The sequence below is a fragment of the Trachinotus anak genome, unplaced genomic scaffold (assembly GCF_046630095.1).
Source record: "Trachinotus anak isolate AG129_WGS33_773 ecotype Australia unplaced genomic scaffold, CSIRO_AGI_Tana_v1 ptg000009l, whole genome shotgun sequence".
NCBI lineage: Eukaryota > Metazoa > Chordata > Actinopteri > Carangiformes > Carangidae > Trachinotus > Trachinotus anak.
The window spans coordinates 1,165,710-1,187,100 of record NW_027273860.1 but is presented as its reverse complement, the minus strand read 5'-3'; the positions used below and the strand labels follow the sequence as shown (position 1 = coordinate 1,187,100).

The following is a 21,391-nucleotide window of genomic DNA, read 5'->3' as shown; positions in this document are numbered from 1 at the left end:
TGTAATGTTTGTTTCATTCCCTAAAATCTGAGAACAGCTGCTCTGTCAGTCCGCTCCGTCTCAACCCCTCGATTTTCTCTCAGTCTTTTCCAGGTTTGCCAGGCAGCTGTTCGAAATACGCACGCACGCACGCGCACACACACACACACACACACACAGATGTGTCCATTCATCCATGTATTAGTTAAGATGTGGCACAACTTTTGATCTGTGTGTTTTATGTCTGCAGGGTGTCACATTCCATCAGATGAGCTGAGACATGTTCTCTGTGTGTGTGTGTGTGTGTGTGTGTGTGTGTGTGTGTGTGTGTGTGTGTGTGTCAGTATTCATTCGTATTATATTGACTTTCTAGTCTGAAAGAAGTCTAACTGATTCCTTCTGTGGTCCTGATAATAGTTAACAAAGTGGAGGCTAGATTTGGGAGTTGCAGATTTGAGATGAGAATTGGCTTCACTTTGCAGCACTCGGCCCATGTTTGGACCAGCATCGGCATCTGAAATTGAGGGAGTGGACCAGAGAACTTGCAGCAGCCACTACACTGTATGTGTTATAGGAATAAACTACAGACTGTAGATACTGTAGATACAGCTGTAGTAAGACACTGGACACATCAGTTTTTCTTTTAATCTTCTGACTTGTCAGATTTATCTCCAGAGATGTGCTGGAATAACTGTTAGTTACAGCTTTAGTTTTTTGATGGTGACAAGTTAATACTTTTAACTTTGTGTTAGAATCATGGAGGGTTTCAGATGCTGACAGTGTTTGCAGCAGTTGACCTTATCTGACAATGTGGACCATGTTTCTCAAAGACGGATGAAACCAAGCCCTGACTCTGCTCTGACAAATTAACTTAAGCTGTGTTTATTCTGGAATCTGACCAGTTTGTATACAGAGTAGAAGCTGAAAGAAAATTTCAGTCTGTGCAATTATGGTCTCATTGTGTGTCTGTGTACACGCAGATGATGAATGATCCTGCTGCTGTGTTTGGTGATTATGACTCAGTGTAAACATCGTGCACTTAATGAGACGACCACTTCTCCTCATGACAGACATGTAACCTGCTCTGAATATAACAGTGATAATAAAACACTAACATTAGATGCTGGGCTGCTGGAGAGAGATTTGTGAGTGTGTGTGTTTGGTTAGGAGGATTTTCAAAATAAATCTCTCTCTGGGAGAGTTATCGGAGGTTGTGTTTCCAGGAGCAGAGAACACGTGTTTGTAAGTGACGTGAAAAAGGTTTTCTGAATGAAAACCAATAACATCATTTGTTGCAGTGGACATTTTATAAAATATCTCTGTTTGTCAGGTGGCTTTTTGGCTTTGAAGTTGGTCTGAGCTACAGTTAACTGTCCTACAGATGGTTAATATTTATGTTTTATCCACTAAAAGTGCTTTATGGATTTTTATCCGTGCTTTTTCCTGTAAATCACTTGAGACAGTCTGAACTGCTCTGCAGCAGATGTCTTGGCATTGTGAACCAGGTACAAACTGCCCGGTCATTCCAGTTCTTACAGCTCCATCCAGTCTAAAGGTAGATGTCCATGTGTGTGTGATCATAAAGCAGGTCTAAGTTCTATATTAATACTGTGAAAGTATCAAAGCCTCAGTCCACAGCGAAATGCACACAGCCTGTATTCAGAAACTGAGTCTTAAAACCAGCCGTCAGGACTTCTGGAACTTTGTGATGTCACCGCCCTCAGCTCCGCCCTGAGCCCCGCCCACCTGGACCCACCATCCAACCTTGCAGGATTTGGTTTCTCTGAGTGTTTACCTGAAATCTGCTTTATTTTTATTCAGTCACTCAGAAAACAGTCAGCCAATCAGAAGAGAGGCTCAGATCCTCTCTTCTGATTGGCTGACTGACCTGTTGTTACAAGCGCTCCAGAGAGAAGCCTGAGAGAGGAGATGTAAAACTACACTGAGATGGTTTTGGTTCTTTAAGCCACAGATATATCCAAATATTAATATATATGATATATAAAAATTATATAATAATAACAGATGAATTCTCTTTCCTGTGCAGAGTCTCAGTCAGTGATCAGACTTTTCTGTACATTAGTTTTAAAGATTCAGTCAGTTTGTGTCTTGGTGTCTCAGCAGCCACCTGTCCGCTGTTGGAGGAGGGGGGGGGTTATCATGTGAAAACGTGACATCAGCACATTGTGTCCTGCCCAGCTGAGTGCACAGCCCCCCCACCCACCCCACCCCGACACTGTGTGAAGTCTAATGTTTCCCACAATGCATTTTGATAGATTCCCTGTCAGGACACTCTATCCTGAGCTATGGGAGGCTGTAGAATTCCATTAGTTTAGACATGGTGTGTGTGTGTGTGTGTGTGTGTGTGTGTGTGTGTGTGTGTGTGTGTGTGTGTGTCCAGTCAGATTCCCTGTAGGTGAAATCACTGTTTGCTGTCAGGCGTTTCATCATTTCACTCTCTGGATATCAACAGTGTGCAGCATCTGGCTCCATCTCCTGAGTCACATCTGACCTTTGAACAATCCAACACACACACACACACACACACACTCCCCCTCTGTATATGTATCAGCTGACAGTTTGGAGCAGTGTGTGACAGAAACCTCTCCTGTGTGAAGAGCCTCTTTAGGTGGAGCAGTTAAACTAAACTTATTTTGGCCTCTGATTCTAAAACCAGTGGAAAGTAACTGAGGACATTTACTCAAGTCCTTGTGTATTTAAGTACAATTTTGAGGCACTTTTACTAGAGTATTTCTACCTTATGCTACCTAAACCTCTATTCTACTACATTTCAGTGGCAAATACTGTAGTTTATACTCCAGTCCATTTACCTGACAGCTGCAGTTGCTTATCTGATAAATATGTTATATTAAAAACATGATAAGCCTATAAAATACAATCAGAGACTTTACTTATACTGTGATACTGTAATTATTTGTTGTTGATACAGGTACTTTTACTTAAGTAGGACTTAAATGCAGGACTTTTACTTGTCACAAAGGATTTCTACACTGTCTCACACACTTTGATTGCCTGTGATGATCAGTAATTATCGGTTCAGTCTGGTGAACATGAGTCAGTGAAAAGTAAAAGGTTACATCCAGCTCCAGTCAGTTTTCTGTTCTTCCTCTCATTCAGAAATCTGTCCCCCATGTTGAAGCACCACATGAGACCACCAGCAGGAGCCTGGTTCCTGAGAACAGCCATGAGTCACTGCTGTCAGGCTTTGTATCTGCCAGGAAACCTGTTCGAGATTTAAAACCCTGAAAGAAGACGACAGGTGCTTTAATGTTTCGAGTTAAACATCCTTCAGGTCAGACTCACTGGTCTCTGCTGAAGGGCCCATGAGCAACACATCACAGAGTTTATCTACAGGGCAAAGACAGGAACATTTATTTTGTGTAGCAGCTTTCAACAAATCAAAGTTTTTCACATGAGAAACAAGATGCTGAGATGAGATGGTGAAGAAACATAAGATAAAGAGCATTTAAAGGAGGGGGGGGGGGTTGACAGGTCTGACTCGAGCCCACCCTGGAATCTGATTGGCTGTCCCTGGTGGGTCTGTCTCTGTCCTGACTTCCATTGGGCTCATCAGAACAGAGATGAGGCCTCACAGGGTCCTCTGGGCGACGGGTGCTGGGGAGTCTTGAGCTGGTTGTGAGGCAGTGAAGTGAGTGGATAGAGGACCCAGGTGCAGTTTTCCCGGCACAAGCACCTGATGAGCACCTTGACGAATCAGCCTGATGCTGTAAAGGAGGAGTTACTATCGTATCATAGTCCCAGCCTTTGTTGCTGCCCAGGTCTCGATGGAGGGATGAATCTGGTAGAAAAAGACGTGTTTACAAATTTAACTGGAGTCGTGTGGACCAACTCTGAGCTCCAACCACAAAGCGCACACACGTCACCAGTTAGTGGTTTGCTGTGGAGTGTCGCCGGAGTGGTAGTGGTGGTCAGGGGAGGGAGGGGGGCTGTTGTTTCATAACCTGTGGGATTTATCTCGACTGCCTCCTTCTTTATTGCCTAATTCCTAAATCCTCCCATGGAGAAGTTGGCGAGGCTGCGGAGAGGAGAGACCCGGTCCAGATCCAACACAAAGGCTCTTTTGTTTCTGTGGGACAGAAACAAGATATGCACCAGCTAACTGTGTGTTTTATTGTGGGTGTGTGTGTGAGGAGGGTTTATAGCTTTTTACTGAGAGTTAGTGGTCAGAGAGAACGTCTAGTATCCCAGAGGCTGAACACTTGAGACCATAAATCTGTACAGGGTGGTGGTGAGAAGTCGATGTGTTGTGGAGGTGAAAAGAAATCTGCAAGTCAACAAAAAGGAAGACGTCCACACATCAGCCAATGAGGGGATTTAATTCATAATTTAACTAAATCTCCTGATACTTATATTCAGAAGCAACTGCTCAGAGGTAGTAATCAGCTGGGATGTCAGCATTTGGAGTTAAGGGTTCAGATATTCCAGTTTAAAGTTAATGGATGTTTGATGAAAGTGTAACTGATGGATTGTGAAGAAACGTTCAGACATTCATAATCCCCAGAGGATGAATTCCAGTTTTCTTTAGAGCCACCAGAATTTTGTGTCCACGCCTTCTGATGAACTTACTGAGATTAACGCTGTCTGTGTAATTTATAGACTGTAAATAAAGATGGGCGGAGCCTCTGTGATGTCACCCTCAGGTTTCTGAAGCTCAGAGTGAGCTGCTTCACTGTCACCATCTTGGCAGTGCCTGACTCCGCCCCTAACTCCCAGCTAATCCAAAAATGGTCAAAGAGGTGGAGCGTGTGTGGAGTGAGACTTAGGTGCATTCTGGTTTGTGTCAAGCATACGTTTACCCACCTGTCACTCAAAGAGGCCACGCCCCCAATTCCACATACCTTTAGTCCTTAATAAAACATAAACAGGTGAGTTGTATAAATTCAGCCGTACAGGTGTCATGAAGGAGGAAATGATCTCTTGAGAGCAGAACAGTTTCTGTACCAGGCTGTAAACATGTTTCTTTCTGCTGTAAAGTTGGACATTTGAACATGGGAGGGACTGACTCACTGCTGGAGCCAGACTCTAGTGGTCATTAGAGGAACTGCAGCTCTCAGCTCTTCACTGCTGGTGCTTCATGTTTCAGACCTGGAGGCTGATGATTGGTTTAACTGTGAGCTAGTTTCAGCTTTAGCTCGAACCACGGCTCTAAGTATCTGCAGTCTGTAGTTTATTTACATGACATGTACGAGCTGTGTCCAAATTCAGGAACCTCGTCCTTCAGAAGACGCAGTCGTGGACCATGAAGGTCGCACTGAAATGATGGCAGAGCTTTTTCTGTTCTCCTTAACATTAGCTGTTGAGCTGAGTTCAAACCCATTACATATATTTAAAAGTCTGATCTCTCTGTCGGTGTAGTTTGCTGCCATGTTATTTTCATTACCAGCATGCAGTGAATCTTGGGATAAGATGGCTAACGGCTGGATCCTTCATTGGCTTGTGGACAGTGCACATGTTGAGTCCTCAGGTGTAACCGTGCACGCCACACACACCACAGCAGCACGTCATGTAACAGAAAAGCAGCGAAGAAGAAGATCTGTGATGAGAAAGCTGCTTCAGCTTCAAGGGTCTGAGAGGACCGTCCTCTTTCTTTTCATCCCACATCCCTGGTTTCATCCCTGTGATGTGGAGCTGATGAATATATAGTCTGACGTCATCTCTCCGCTCCTGCCTCCCCTCCTCCCAGTGCACCCTCTTTTGGTCTGTTTCCTCTTTATCTTTTTTATGGTGCAGCTTTATTTAGCCTTGTGCTTGAAGATAGTGACAGAATATGTCACATTATTATGAACTGTGAAAAAATATGGTTTGCTAACCTTAGAAAAATGTAGTGGGGACAAGTTTTAAAGACCACAAACTGGAGGAAAGAGACACATGCACTGCACAAATGCTGGTAACTGGGTTTAAGGAGGAATGAATATATGAATATGAATGTAAATGTATATACAGGCAAACCAGGGATGAATAATAAAGAAAGACTTGCAGATGTCGCCCTGGATCTTAAAGTTCAGAGAAACATTAATGAGACCAGTCAGGAGTTTAATCTCTGTCCTCTGCTGTCCTGACCCAGAAACAGGTTCGAGGTGGACTGAGCAGGTCCTGGCAGCTGTACAGGACATCCCGTCTGGTCTCCAGGTTTTCCTCGCTGTGCCAATCTGCCGCTTTTGTGCACTGACATTTCACTCTGAGACATTTCAGTCCTTCCTCCAGGCAATGACTTTGCTCCTTCTTTTATTCACACAGCAGTTTTTCTCCTCGCCGAGACAATTGAGCCGTCCCCCCGGGTCTGAAATGGATTCTGCTTTTATACCTCTCTGTCCTTTTCCCTTCTGTTTATGCAGACATATAAAAGGAAAACAAGAGGACAAAAGAGTTCCTGACAGTCAAGCACAAAGACAGAAATCTCTGAGTGTTGCTCAGAAAGCGTCTCCTTTCACACTCGCTGTGTGTGTTCTTGGACTCCACCTTCGCATGAAACCAAACCCTGGGCCTTTCTGGAAGTTCCCATCAAACATCAGACTCTTAATCAACACGGACGTCACCTCCTGAATAGACACATCCTGTCATCCAGAGTATGTTTGTGTATCTATTGTAAAGCACAGACGGTGATGAGAAGGTGCAGGTCTGTGTGTTGTGCAGTTTCTTTCTCTTCTTGTCTGCAGTTTGTTCCTTTTTGAAAAGTATTTCAAACTTTTCACTCAAGTTTTCCTTCATGGTTGTTTTTAAACTGACGCTTACAGACTGTCCTGTAACAAACGTGGTCACAGGTCGTCTGTCAGCAGGTTACTATGACCCATAGTTAGGTTTTGTTGCTAGGCGACATCTAGTGGTCGTAGTGATGATGACAGGAGCAAAGGGAAAAGTGCGGTGACGTAGTTTATAGAGCGACAAAGTCCACGTCAGGCAGCAAAGTGAGGTACACTGCTCTTGGTACAGTCTGTGTGTTTATTATTGTAACCATGACAACCAAGGTCCGGTACACCTGCCACCACAGGGGCAGTATTTCAGGAGACACTGCTGTAGGTGGTTTTCAGCAGCGTCACCTTTAGCTTTAGAATTTTAACTCTGTGGTTGGATGTTTTTTGCAGAAATGCACTGTGGGAGTTGTGGTTAACTTCTCCCCTGAAGCTCGTACCTTGGACTTTCTATCATCATGGGAGAACCTGATATTTTATAACGCAGTTCCAGGATGTGTCGGGGCGCCGGCACACTGACCTCCCAATGGCAGACTGGTTTCTGTGGGCAGCTCCCAGTGTAAGTAGGTGTAACTGTACCAGGTGAGGTGCTTCTCCCTGACCTGCGAAGTGTGTGGCATCATGATGAGGCAGCGAGGCCGACCTGACTCAACCTGTTTAAAATGGATTTAATCACTTCTTCACATCGATTGACTTTGTCTGGAGCCAAAGTCACTGCTCACCTTTCAGGAGCTGCAACAAAAATAAGTTCAGACTCGTTAAAATACATTTTAGTAGAGCTGCACGAGTGCACAGAATATCTGCATGTTTCCCTGAGTTATTAGCTGTGTTTTCACTGCAGAACAAAGCTGGGAAACATCGCTAATGAGCACTCAGCTCTTTATTATTCATGTGATTCCTTGTGTGGATCTCCCTTCACCAATCGTGTCTCTTTATTTTGGAGACTAGAACCTGCTGCAGAGGAGAAAATAAGAGGTTACAATACTTTTTTTCTGAGGTTGAAAATTTGACTTTTCTTTAAATGTAATTTTTTTTTCAGGAGACCAAAAAACACTTTGAGTTCCCCAAAGCTGCCGTTTTTACATGCAGCTGCTGAGGAGCTGGAGTTCCTCTTTAAGAATGTTAATAATCACATTCACTGCTCACCAAAGCTTCGAAACAAAGCACATCAGCTCGAGTCCTGTACTTCAGTACGTAATTGAGGTACTTGTCTGTTGCAACATGTGCTCTGGTGCACAGTGATGAGGACGTGATGAGGACGTGCAGGGAGAAGAGCATTAGTCTGTAGTATCCAGCTGTGACTCTGATAACCAAACACATCAGAGGTCTTTTCAGTTGCAGTTCAGTTAGATTAGAGGCATAATTTATATATATTACATCTAACCATAATAACATATTAACAGCTGTTAGGGGCCCTTTTGAGGGCCCCAGATGTTCTTTGTCTAGTGGTCAAATCCAGCCTCACTTTCCTGTTTACATTTATTTTTCTTTCTGCAGTTTTGTTCCTTTAGCACCTTCCTGTTGTTGCAGTTACTTTGGTTAATTTGCCTTTTATGAGTTTCATCATACAGGGCAAATAAGTTAGATTTTAAATGCTTAAATTAAAGCAAATCAAAGAGAGAAAGTGAACTATGTTATATAAATTGTTTTCTGAATTTATATAATTAATGGAAAAAAAGAAAAATATTTCTTAAAAAGACAATTATTTAGCTTTTTGTCTTGAATAATTCATTATATTATTTAACTGTATTTGCGTTTCAGCATAAACCTAATTCAGTTATGAAAGAAAGAAGAAAGGAAGTGTGTGTTTGCTTTGTGTTTTAATTTCGACGTGTCTGGTCTTCCGTACACACAAACGGGGCTTCTCTTCAGCTCATTGAACCCAAACCACGTCTGACTCCAAACAAACAGTGAAGCTCTTCTCATCGGAGAACGCTGCTTCAACGTCTCGCTCCGTTACGTCTGTAAAGGCTCTAAAAAGGCTGCAGTTTATAACCCAACATCAAATCCTCTCTGTGGAGCTGAGCCGTTTGAAGTTTTATTAATCAGAGAGTCTCTGCTGGTTTTCTAAGAGTTTCCTGGAGAGAAAACCCCTGAGATCTCACTGCTCTTCATTATTCCACTTCATCATTTCCTGTCTGTTATTATCTCTCGCTCTGTATTTTTAAACTCACTGTCGTCACCGCTGTGTCTGTCACGCTGCTGTTTCCATGTTTAAGCTGCAGTGACGTTTCTCCTGCACCTGCTCTCACGCCCTCTGACTTCCTCCTCCCTCTCTCTATCAGCTCTCTCTCCTCTCACAGTGAACTTTCGGGAAACGCTGCCACTTCAGACACTTTGATTGTGTGTCCATTGACTTGTCTGTTGTCACAAAGGTCCAGCTGGCTTCTTCTTCTTCTTGTTAAAATGAAACCTTTATTTAACCTGGTTCTGGAGGGGAGACCTGAAGCATAACATTAGCATACATATTAGCATACAAACAGCAAACAAACAAAATTAAAACACAACAAAAAAGACTTAAAAGACTTAACTAAGGAGCCTTTTACCATAACATTGAGTGTTTTCTTGGATTCAGTCAGTAATCATTTCCGTCTGCAGACGTTTCCAAGCGATGGAGGCGGACACTGTATCTGTCTGTGATCTGAGCTCATTGTTGCACAATGAAACAATGACTTTGTAGAAACAGGATGGAAAATATTAGCTCCCTAAAACATGATGATCAATACACTGTACAGACTTCTGTGCTGTTTCATCCCCTCTGTGCTCTCAGCCTCCTCGTCTGATCTTCAATCTTCTTTTCGTCAAACTTGTCCTTTATCTTGACGAGCGCCCTCAGAAAACAGCCTGCGCAGACTGAGCCCTGATCAGGGAGGAAAAATTCCAACTTTCCATGGTCACAGGAGTTTGATGTGAACTTTGAGAACTGCAGAATAGACTCTGGAACATGTGCAAACTTTATATTTTTGCGGTTTTTTTATGTCAAGATTCTCGAAATCAGTTTAAAGTTTTTATAAACTTCTGATTTTTGTTTCATTCTTTATTTTTAGCCTTAAAACTATAATATACAGTTTCATTTGTCTCATCTTCTTTTCAGTGAATCCAAACCCAGAGTTCACCAGAATTCAGTGTTTAAAGTGTTTAAATACATGATGGTTTAGTACAGTATAGTACATGCACACTGGCCTCCAAGTGGCCAATAATTGTATAAACTGTACGTCTTTCATCTCTGCCAGTGTGCACATGTGAATCAAACAGCAGGTCCGGAGCGGTGCACGGGCCAAACCTGCAAGACGACGCTCAGGAGGAGCAGCGGCAGTGGGATTCAGGTAGGACCTGCATCTTTCCCCCGCTGTGACAGCACTTACTAAAGCTTGAGTTTGTGTTTGTGTGTGTTGTAGTTTGCAGGTATCCTCAAAGTAAATATTCCCTCTTAAAGGCTTGATATTAATTTCTTTCCCTGTGTGACGGGAGAACTCAGGACACAGTAGGGTCTCACACATCAGCTGTGTTAACATTATTTCTGTGGAGAAAATCCCTTTTCCTTATCTCGGAAAACTTCCTCTGCCTCGGTCACATTTTGTCTGTGAGTTGATTAATTTGTTCCCGGCCCAATAATCCATCATGACTCGGTGAAAAAATGATTTTCCCATGAAGCCTCTCTGTCTGCCTTAGAGCCGAAACATTAGTCTTTATCATCATTTATCAGCAGACGAGGCTCAGAGCGAAAATAATCCATTTCATTCTTCCTGTTAATATATGAAATAATCATTCCACTTCTCTGCAGACTTTCTCTCCCCAGAGAGGGAGCTTTTCTTCAGCCAAACTTTTCCTCAGTGATGACAAAAAAAGAGCAGCAGCAGCAGCAGGAAGCCTGAAGGCATCAGACTTTCCCCATTAAAAAGAGGAAGACATTAAACTCCACTGTTTCCTCCTCTTCACTCAGCTGTGTGTGTGCTGCCTGCTCACTGATCTGACTTCAGATTGTTTATTTGCTCCTTTTACTGTTGAATGAACATGGAAACTAACGAGACAGGTCATGTAAGGTCAGAGGAAAGACACAAGTGAAGTTTCACCACTGTCCAAAGCCTCCAGAAGAAAGATTTGGTCTGCAGCTGCTGCTCATCAAAACACAACCACGAATGAAGATAAGGATCTTATGTCTACAGGTGGCTCTTTGAACGAACCAGGAAATCATCGCTGGAGAATCTGTTTCTCCTCTGCTCTGTTTTCATTCTTCACTGGTAATTTCATGGTTCCACTCGGCTTCATCTTTTTATCCAAACTGAATTATTCACATCTTCACTCTGACTTTCAGGATGTTTCAAACAAACAAAAGAATTACACACATCAGACCAATGTTAGAAACAGATAAATATATGAATCTGGAAACTAACAACACATTTTAAAACAAAGAAGCAGAGCCTTATAAAAGTCTTTTCAAGTCTTTACATTTAATAGTATTTTTGCATTTCTCCTTTGTTTCATCTGCAGAGGTCATCAGGAGAGGCAAACCAGGCAAACAGTTGGGGCCCCCATGAGGAAAACGGGCCCCTGATGGCCCCTCATATTAGCACATTTTGCAATGACAACTATAAATCCCCTTAAACCTCCCACGAAGACACTGTACAGTGAACTGTTGCCCCAAAGCCCCCCCTCAGTGAGGCCCCTGATGTGTGCTGTAGCTATAGCATACCCACTGCCTGCATGTGAGGAGTTCAGTGGACATCTGTAAATTGTTATGCCAATACTCATGTAGGGGTCGGGCGGGGGGGGGTCTGCCGTGGGCTCCCTTGCCTAACATCACCACTGTTCATCTGCACAAAAACTCCAGTGTAAAAACAGCAATTTGTCGTTTTACAGCAAAGAGAAAGTTTGGTCCATTCAAACAGCAAGTTGTGGATTAAACAGTGGAGATATTCCCTGTTAAATACTGAGCTGCAGATGTGCTGCAGGGCTGCTGTTTAGCCTTTAGACCGAGCCAGAGTATCAGTTTCCCTGTTTCCAGTCTTTATGCTCAGCTGAGATAAGCTGCTGGATGTTGTTTCATATTTAACATATAGACGTGAGGGCAGCTTCAATCTGAACATCGGACTCTGAATCAACACGATTCCCAAATGTTGAACTACTCAGAAAATATAACAAATTTCTAATAATAAAATAACTTCTCAAGAATTTGACCTTCCTTTTATTCAGAATAATCAAAACACATTAAAGTCAACGACAGCTTTGAATTTCCACAGAGAAGTTTTCACTTCTAAAATTCTGTCTGTGTTTTGTAGATAGAACAAGATTTTCAGTTTCTGTTGCTTGATGGGCTGAGAGTCCTCAGAACTACACACACATCCACACACACACACACACACACACACCAGGGCTCCGAGTTCATCCAGTGTGAGCGCATGCAGTGAGCAGCATGATGTGTGTCTGCAGGTGCAGGTGGTTTTATCTGATGGAGACGTCTCGCTCCTTCCTGCCTCCGTCAGTCTGGAATGTGAAGGCAGCTGCCGGCCAGTAAAAGCACCAGATACTGCTGCATGCAGGTCACACACACACACACACAAACGTGTACGTCTATGCACATTTCAGAGCCACACTTTGAGTGTTTTCTTCGGCCTGAACTTCAGCTCTGATACCAAACCACAGGTGTGTGTGATCCATGGAGGGGGTCTCCTCTGAGCCCCCCCTGGTCCAGCAGGTGCGACGTTATAAATGGAGCAAACTGATTAATTGTGAGAAACTGTCTGAGGCTCTGCAGCGTGACAAATGTCCTCCACTTTTCTCCTCAGTCAGGTGGATGTAATGAATGTTTCCCAGCGAAGCAGATGAATGAAAGCGCCTGGAGGAAGCTGAACTGTGCAGCTGGAGGTGTGATTAATTAAGAGGAGCAGCAGATGAAAGTCGCAGCCTGAAGCTTCATCTGGATCCTCTGTGATTAAACTCTTACTGTGGATCAGAGGAGCTGCTGCACTCATCTGTCTTTAACCCTTCGCACCGAACAGGAGACGCTTTATTTTACTGCCAGGTTCCCCAGGACCTGGTTCAAGTCTCAAACTGTTCTTCCCCTTCACGCTTCTCTCAGGCCTCTGCACCTCACATACTCATGGTTCAGTTTTCTGATGCAGGATGAAGAAAAGACACTGAAAACAGGAGCAGACCCTGTATAAAAAAAGAAAAGACTTTTAACAGTTTTAATGTTTATGTTTGTCATGTTTCCAAAGTTGGGTCTGATTGGTGGAGGAGGTTGAGCAGTGTAGAGAAAAAGGCCAAAGCCCAGAGCTGTGAAGCCCAGGTAATAGTTTTTTAACTACTTTTTGCATCAACCTGCAATAATTTCACTTTGTTACACATCAATTCATTGTTTTTCTTCAGCAAACATCTGTTCACATTTAAAAGCTGCGATAACAACATCCGTGTAGAGAGGTAAATTAACCCTGTCCTGACTCATTCACCAAACCTCAATCCACTTCAGATCAAATCAACAAGGTTTAAGGTTCCGTCCATTTTCTTCTGCTTATCCGGGGTCAGGTCATCGTGGCAGCAGGCGAAGCTGGGTAGTCAAGACGTTGCTCTTTCCAGCAACACTTTCCAGCTGAGGAGTTCCCAGGCCAGATGGGATATGTTATCCCTCCAGTGAGTTCGGGGTCTACCCTGGAGTCTTCTCCCAGTTGGACATGCCCAAGAACCCCAAAGGAAGGAGGATCCAAACCAGATGCCTGAACCACCTCAACTGGCTCCTTTCGACATGAATGAGCAGCGGCTCTACTCCGAGCTCTGTTTTAGGGAGTCCAGGCACCAAGAAGAGGAATCTCATTTCAGCCGCTTGTATCCACGATCTGGTTCTACCACTACTCATGACCACAGGGGAGGGTCGGAACGAAGATCAACCGGTAAATCAAGAGTTTTGCTTCCTGACTCTTCTTCACCACGACTGTCAGGTTCAAGGTTTGCATTAATGCTGACGCCGCATCTTGTGAACAAGACCCCAAGATATTTGACCTCCTTCACCTGGGGCACCAACTCGACCCCAACCTGGAGGGAACAGTCCATCGTTTTCGGGCAGAGAGCCACAGCCTCAGACTGGGAGGTTCTGACTCTCATCCCAGCCGCTTCACCCTTGGCTGCAATCCGACCCTGTGCGCACAGGTTTAAGGTTTTGATGTGAAATTCAAATCCTCAGTCATAATGAAGAGCTCATGTCGGTTCAGTGCCGTGAAATTCGACTCTACAAGGTATATCGAGGCATCAGCGCGTGTCCCCGAGATAAAACCGGAGCCCGAGGCGACTGTAATGTTACACCAACAGTTAGTTTGACCCTCTGACCTCTCGGGGGTCAGGACTCAGGAGGCGTAATCACCTTGTTACGCTTCTCTGCTTCCCAAAGGAGAGGGGGAACATCGAAGACCAGCAGACTGACATTCATGTATTTGAAGAGAAGGTCTGAGTAGAAATGAGGAGGCTCGTGTTCTGAGAGGTGCTGGTGATGTCACACTCTCCTGCTGCTGTAAATTCTCCCTCACAAACTGGAAACACCTGTGAGCCTGTCAAAAATCATCAACCCGAGAACTGTCGATTTTCAGCAGGAGGCATCAGGATTCCCTGTAGCGTCCGTTCATCTGAGTCCAGAGGTTCTGCAGAGCAGACCTCCCAACACAAACATCTGGAGACAGCATGATATCAATATTTGGTAAATATTTAGTTATAAAAATGCAATTTCTCAAAAATCACTGCAGGAATCCGCTAATAAAAATAACAGCTGTCCCTACTCAAAGTCCACTTACCAGCTTTTTTTTTTTTTTTAACTTTTAACCCTATGACCTGGTCTTCATCAGTAAAGTTTGTTCAGTTCACATTGAGATAAATCTGTTGTCACGACTTCTAAAATATTCAACATTTAGGACTCATCAACGTGACAACTGAGAAATTTCAAGACAGTGTGATGCAGCTGAAAGCTCCAGGACAAACTAGTAAGTGGACCTTGAGGAGGGATTGTGTCTGAGTGATCGACGCAGTGCGCTCGTTTGATTTCATCGTTGTGTTTCTGGACGCAGCAGCGGAGCAGCTGTGGTTTGAATCAGCTGCAGGGAAATCGATTAGTGACGTGTGTTTCCATTTCATGGTGTGTGTGTGTGTGTGTGTGTGTGTGTGTGTGTGTGTGTGTGTAACTAGTGTGATTTTCTTTCCTCAATCCTGTGTGTGTTGATTGTTGTACACTCTTGTTGCATGCTAACATGTAGGTGTGTTGTGTGTGTTTATGTGTGTATGATTCTAGTTTTCTATTTTTTCACCTTAATTAATTTATTTCTATTTATTATATTTCTTCCTCTATGAAAAACATCCGGCGTAAAACTTGTGCCAAGTTCCTCAGTCAAATACACAGATGTTGTGACAATGCTACAGTTATAAATATCATCATATACGACATAAATGTGCCTTCATCTTGTATAAGTGTGAATCTGTTATGAGCTTCACTTTTCACCTTATTTTAACTGAAGGGACTCAGATAAAATGTAAAAACTCCTGATGTCCCAGCATCACTCTGCTGCTCTTTCATCAGGTATTAAAAAAAAGAGAATGGATCAATGAGGCTCGACTTCCTGCATCAGCAGTGACCGTTGTTGTCATTCACACTTTGATCGGGGACAATAGTCATAGTCAGAGCAGCAAAGTAAAAACAGAGACAGCAACAGGACAGAAAATACAAATACACAAAAATACACAACAAAGAGAGGTTCTGTGTGCAGTGCAGTTTACATGCACATATAACAGTGTTTCAATATGTGCATGGTAAAGAGAATGGAGGCGATTAACATGAGATCACACAGATACTTCAGTACGAACCTCGTCTCAGAGCGTTGCTTAAAGGCACAGTGGCAGCAGTCACATGACCAAAGCAGGAGTTCAGATCCGTTTCCGCAGGTTTGCAGTTATTAAAGTCAAAGTGACAGGAGAGAGCAGCTCCGTCTCAGCTGTCAGAGAGAAACTCCCCAACACGTCTGTTCCTGCAGCAGCTGCGATCAGTTCAGGTCTGAACATGTGAAACTGTTTATGGAGATCATGGGAACTCAGTTACATTCATACATACATCAGTGCAGGGGCCTCTGGGTCACGTCGAGGGCCCAATAATAACAGTTCCATCAAACCACACACACTCACTCTTCTTCCTGTCTGAGGACTTCCTGGAGGCTCCGCAGGGGCCCGAGTCTAAAGCAGCAGAGCTCAGTGACATCTCTGATGGTCCCTGAAGGTCTCGAATGCTGTGTGGCGCTGTTTGTGTTTTTGTTGTGTTACGTCTGCCTTTGCTCCTCTGTCTCTGCTGTGCTCAGCTCAGACATGTTGGTCCCACTGAGATTACCTGGTCACTGTCTATCTTGTCTTTGGTGGAGCCTCTGAGACACTGAATACATTTTAGATGGTGCATAATATACAGAGAAAAATGAAATTTCTAATAAGGAATATGGCTCTGCAGATTTCTCATGATCAAAAATTAAATAAGGAGCAGTAGCTGTTTTAATTTATCTGTTCATTATTAATAAAATACATAATAGTCCAGCTGTGTCCCAATTAATAGCTACAACTGTGTCCCAATTCAGGGGCCGTGACCGTGGCCCTTCATGGTCGTCGTAGACTGTGCAGGGCAAAAAGAGACGGTCTGGTCTACGGAGGATTTACGCTTTTTGTCACCCGTTGCTCCCGCCCTTAATGCTGCAGCGAGGACACATTTGCAGGAGCCTTTGAAACGGCACAGTCTTGGCCTTCAGTGTCCAGATGCAGCCTCTGAAGGACGAGACCCTGAACTGAGTTTTTAAAGATTTATGTCTTCAGTGGGAACCAGTGAGCTGAGAGCTGAGAGCAACTACAGAGGGGGGAGGAGTTCAGAGACGGACCAACAGACAAAAATATAGTTACACCAGACTGGTGTGTGTAAAAACCTTCACACACACACAGACAGACACACACAGAGACAGATTGTCTTTGAAGTCGGCTGCTCTGTGATCAGAGAAGCAGCAACAACTGCAGCCAGATGGCAGGAAACTGATCACATGTCAAAAACGCCTCATTGCATGACAGAGAGCCAGGAGAGGTCACCTGGAAGAGCCTGTGTGTGTGTGTGTGTGTGTGTGTGATGTTAGCCTGCTCAGACTTGCTGTGCAGCAGCGACATGAAAGGAACATTTCACCTAAAACCCAGTGTTCAGTGTCAGATGCTCATCTCCACAGACTCAACACGTCTGTCGCTGTTTAGCCTCCAGTCGTCCTGCAGGACCGTCCAGGATCAGCTGTCTGCTCGGTGACAGGGTTGTTGTGTCTCGAGCTGATTGGCTGACAGTCGTAACAGAGGAGCGGCTGATTATTCTGCAGACATTGGAAAGGTTTCTATTTACATTCTTGCTGTGAGTCTTCATGTGAATCAGAGCTAGCAGCTAGCTGCAACACCCCTGCTCAGCATTTCACCTGCAGGTCTTCACTGGATGTTGAATAGATCTGTCACTGCTGCATTTCTCTGCTTCCTCCTCCAGTCTTTGTTCTTCACCTTCCTCCTCCTCTTTCTGCTGCTGTTTCAAACCAGCACCTCTCCGATGACTCTGTACCAGCCTGAAGGACAGTTCAGAGCTCATTAGCTAACAAATTACAATTCAAGGATCACCAGGGTTGTACCACTGCTCATTTACCCCCCTACTGCAAATATAGACTTGGTTGAGGCTCACGTGCTGGGAGACACAAGGGGCAGCGAGTGCACAGTTTATGCTGGATGGTGCAGCACGGCGGACGACTTTTATATAACACAATAATCACAAACGAGGAACGACACAGCAGGAATCAGTCGTTTCTCCTTCTTTGCTCGAGCTGATCATCTTTCTTTTTTGTCTTATTTGAATTATTTCACTGTTTCTCCAGCGTCTGTCTCAGTAAGGGATAAAGAACCCAACCTGAAGAATATGGGGAAAACTAAAATCTGTAGAAAAAGGCCAGGGTAAAAACTCTGACCTCACTTTCTTAATATTTCTGGGAGTCCACAGTTTCTTGAGGTGAAGTGAAATCCTTTTCCACATGTGTGATTTTCTCTTTTTAGGTGGTTTGATTGTTTGTAAAGAGGACGTTGCACTGGACTGTCGTGGTGAAGAGGGAGCTGAGCCGGAGGGCAAAGCTCTCAATTTACCAGTCAACCTTCGCTCCGTCCTTCACCTGTGGTCATCAGCTCTGGGCGGTGACCGAGAGAACGAGATCATGGATACAAGCAGCTGGAATGAGTTTCCTCCTCAGGGTGTCTGGGCTCAGCCTCAGAGGGAGGATGAGGAGCTGTGATGTCCAGAGGGAGCTCGGAGGAGAGCTGCTGCTGCTTCATGTTGAAAGGAGCCGGTTGAGGTGGTTCGGGTGCCTGGTTAGGACCCTCCTGGGTGCCTCCCTCCCACTGGAGGTTTTCCAGGCACATCCAACTGGTAGGAGGTCTCAGAGTAGACCGAGAGCATGAAGGAGAGATTATATGTCTCATCTGGTCTGGGGATATCTGGACTACTTAGTCTGACCTGCTGCCGCCGTGACCCGTCCTCAGATGGAGCTTGTTTGCTGTGGTTTCAGATCCTGTGTGGAGAGAACAGGATGCAGAGCGTCACCGCTCGGAGTTTATTGCTCCTCGTTCAGACTTAACACAGTGTGAAATTAGTTTTGAGAGAACAGAACCAAAATGCCGTTTTATCACCTTTTATCTGGTGTTCTTTAATTGAACCGGAGCGGAGCGAACCGGACTCCATCATCAGTTCTTTACAAAGTCAGACTTTAAAACCGCAGCAGAATAACAACTCAGGGAAAACTTTGTGTCAGGATTTCACTGGAAAAATAAATGATGTAATTGACAGTCACACTTTGTGTTAAAGCTTCGTGCAGCTACATACGTTCAGGTCAGTTCCACTGTCCTGAGGTGGAGGCAGAAATTCAGAATATCCCAGAGTCTGGACACGTGCAGGGACAGACAGCAGCAGAGGGACGGGAGAGACATGCTCAGCTGTAATTTGTGTGAACTGAACCTTTAAACAGAAGCGTTAACGACATATTCACACACACAGATTAGCACTAAGCGCTTTGGCAGCAGTCAGCTTTGATATAATGAGCAGTGGAGCGAGTGAGTGTGCTTCACATGTCCTGACTTCATAAATCAGTGCACAGTGTGAGGACGTTATGTGACTGATAAGAGGGGCAGAGTCAGCGGATGGATCAATAAAACATCAGACCACTGGTTGTTTCCCATTTCAAACCGATCGCTCCCTGAACTTTAACAGTGTTTATGACAGGAAGCAGCAGTGTTTCATTTTCTCTTCACACCTCACACAGTGAAAAAGGAAATCCTTACTTCACTGTCAGCTCCATCAGAGGAGCCTTTAAACACCTCAGGACCAAGTGTCGACCCACCGTGACGTCACCCACTGGTTTGTGAAGCTTGTAATTTGTCCGTCGCCATCTTGGTTTTTTGAAACCAGAAGAAACCATGTTTGGAGGCAAAGGTGGAGCTGTTCTGCTCCATCCTCTATCCTGATTGGCAGGTACAGTCTGTCAATCACACAGTAGCTCCGCCCTAATCCATCCCCTGCTTTATGGTCTGTTTTCCTCTAAATGGATCATAATTTAAAAATGAACATCATGTTGTGTTGAAGAAGACTTGAAACTAGAGACTGAGACATAAACTCATCAGGAAAACGTTTCCTGAGGGAATAAATCAGAGAGAAGCAGAAACATTTTCACATAGACTTCAAAACAGTCAGACTGTTTACAACCAGTGGAGTCGCCCCCTGATGGTCAGTAGACAGGATGAAGCTTTAAGGCTCTTCAGCACTGGCTTCACTTCTCAGACCCAGAGTCTAAGTCCAGGTTTATAAACAGTCTCTGGTCCAGATCCTCCACACTGACCAATCAGCTGCCAGCTTGCAAAGACAGGCTTTGGCTATGACTCTGAAGCCCCTGGATGCTGTCGACCATTCTGCACTCAGGTTCATCACTGATGATGCTTACAACACCCACCACTTCCTTCTGTACGAAAAGGTTGGGCAGTCCTCTCTCTCAGAGACGTGACTTCCATATGCATTTGCTCATTTACAAGGCCCTTATTGGAAAGCTGCCTTCATATATTACATCCATGCTAGCTTGGTCCACTGGACCTCATGACACTAGGACCAGTGACCGGCTGACTCTCCATATCCCTTGAGTTCATACTGAACTGGGAAGATCTGCTTTTAGCTTTTTTGCACCAACTATTTGGAACTCACTACAAAACACTTTAAAAATTAATGCATTGGTAACTTTTGGTCATTTTAAATCCATAATTTCTAAACTTTTATTTTCTAGACTGTACATTATTTATTAACTGTATTTATATGTTTGTTTTAATTGATTGTTTCTCTTTTACCTTGTATCTTTTTATTATTTGGATTTGCTCGACATCATTGTAAATTAGGGCCGTGCCCTCAATTACCCTCAAGTTTAAATAAAGATCAATTAATAGCTCAGCTTCGGTCACTGCACACAGCTCTCGAGAAGACCAGGTTCACACACCCTGCAACTCTAACATCTGCCACATCAAGAACACAGAACATTTAAGAGAGACACTGTTAGAATTACCTGGAGTCACATGTCTACCAGCTTCCTCCAACCATATCCAGCCCCAGTCTGGCCACTGAACCCAGAGACCAAACTGATCTCAACCTCCCTTAAACTGCCAGTGACACAGAGAACCAGCCCACATCCAAACACTAGAAGCTGTGTTTCCACTGCAGGGACCAGGGTCTAAATTAAGTTCCAGGAAAATTTTTTTACCTCTGAAAAAGTCCCTTCTTGCAGGATTTGGTTTCTCTGAGTGTTTACCTGAAATCTGCTATATTTTTATTGGATCACTCAGAAAACAGTCAGCCAATCAGAGAAGAGGCTCAGATCCTCTCCTGTTGTTACTAGAGCTCCAGAGCCTGGGTTGTAAAGCTACTGACAATACTTAGATTATCTAAGGTGACTATGGATGTGTGTGTGTGTGTGTGTACAGAATGACCTTCTCTTTCCCAGCAGCAGGTCACATCTCCTACTCTCGGCTGAAAAAAAACGTGTTCAAGAAAAAACTCACGAAATCCACCGTCCGCCCTGATCTCCATCTTTAATAGCTTTAAAAAAATCCTTTTTATCTTGTTCTCCCTGTTTTGCTTTTATCCTGTTTATGTTCATTTTATTCTCAGAAAACATTAAAGCCATTCAGGCTCAGAGTGACTCATTCTGGAGGAGACGTTATCCAACAAAGTGAATCTAAATGTGGATGAATCTCACCGTCAGGTCCTTCCTGATGGCAAAGTTCTCCGGCTTGATGTCACACAGGTGCAGTTTGTGGGTGAAGTCGTTGTCAAAGTGCCACACCATGTCCAGAAAGCTCAGCGCGATGCGGTGCACCATCTCCCTGGTGGTCCACCTCCCGCGGGCTCCGGCTCGGTCCTGACCCTGCAGCCCAGGAGCAGCCACCTCCTCCAGGGAAAAGATGTTCTGGTCCCAGGCGTGTCCCGCAGACAGGTACTCCACGGCGTAGAAATGGCCGCAGGAGCCCAACACCTTGGCCACATGGGTGCTGAGGTCCTGCAGGACTCTGAGGAACCGAAGTGGGGAGATGAAGGTTCGGCAGCAGAGCACACAAATGACACAAAATACATCAGACATGAG

General features: G+C 44.3%; 1 protein-coding gene across 1 annotated transcript; it reads right to left on the bottom strand.

Moving 5' to 3' along the window:
• Positions 1 to 11,443: 11,443 nt before the first annotated feature.
• LOC139624923 (divergent protein kinase domain 1C-like) lies at positions 11,444 to 21,391 on the bottom strand. Its single transcript, XM_071484340.1, has 2 exons — positions 21,008 to 21,391; positions 11,444 to 12,866 (listed from the first exon to the last, which is right to left on the bottom strand). The coding sequence occupies exons 1-2, from the start codon at positions 21,386 to 21,388 to the stop codon at positions 12,816 to 12,818; spliced, it is 432 nt and encodes a 143-aa protein (XP_071340441.1). The 5' UTR covers positions 21,389 to 21,391; the 3' UTR covers positions 11,444 to 12,815.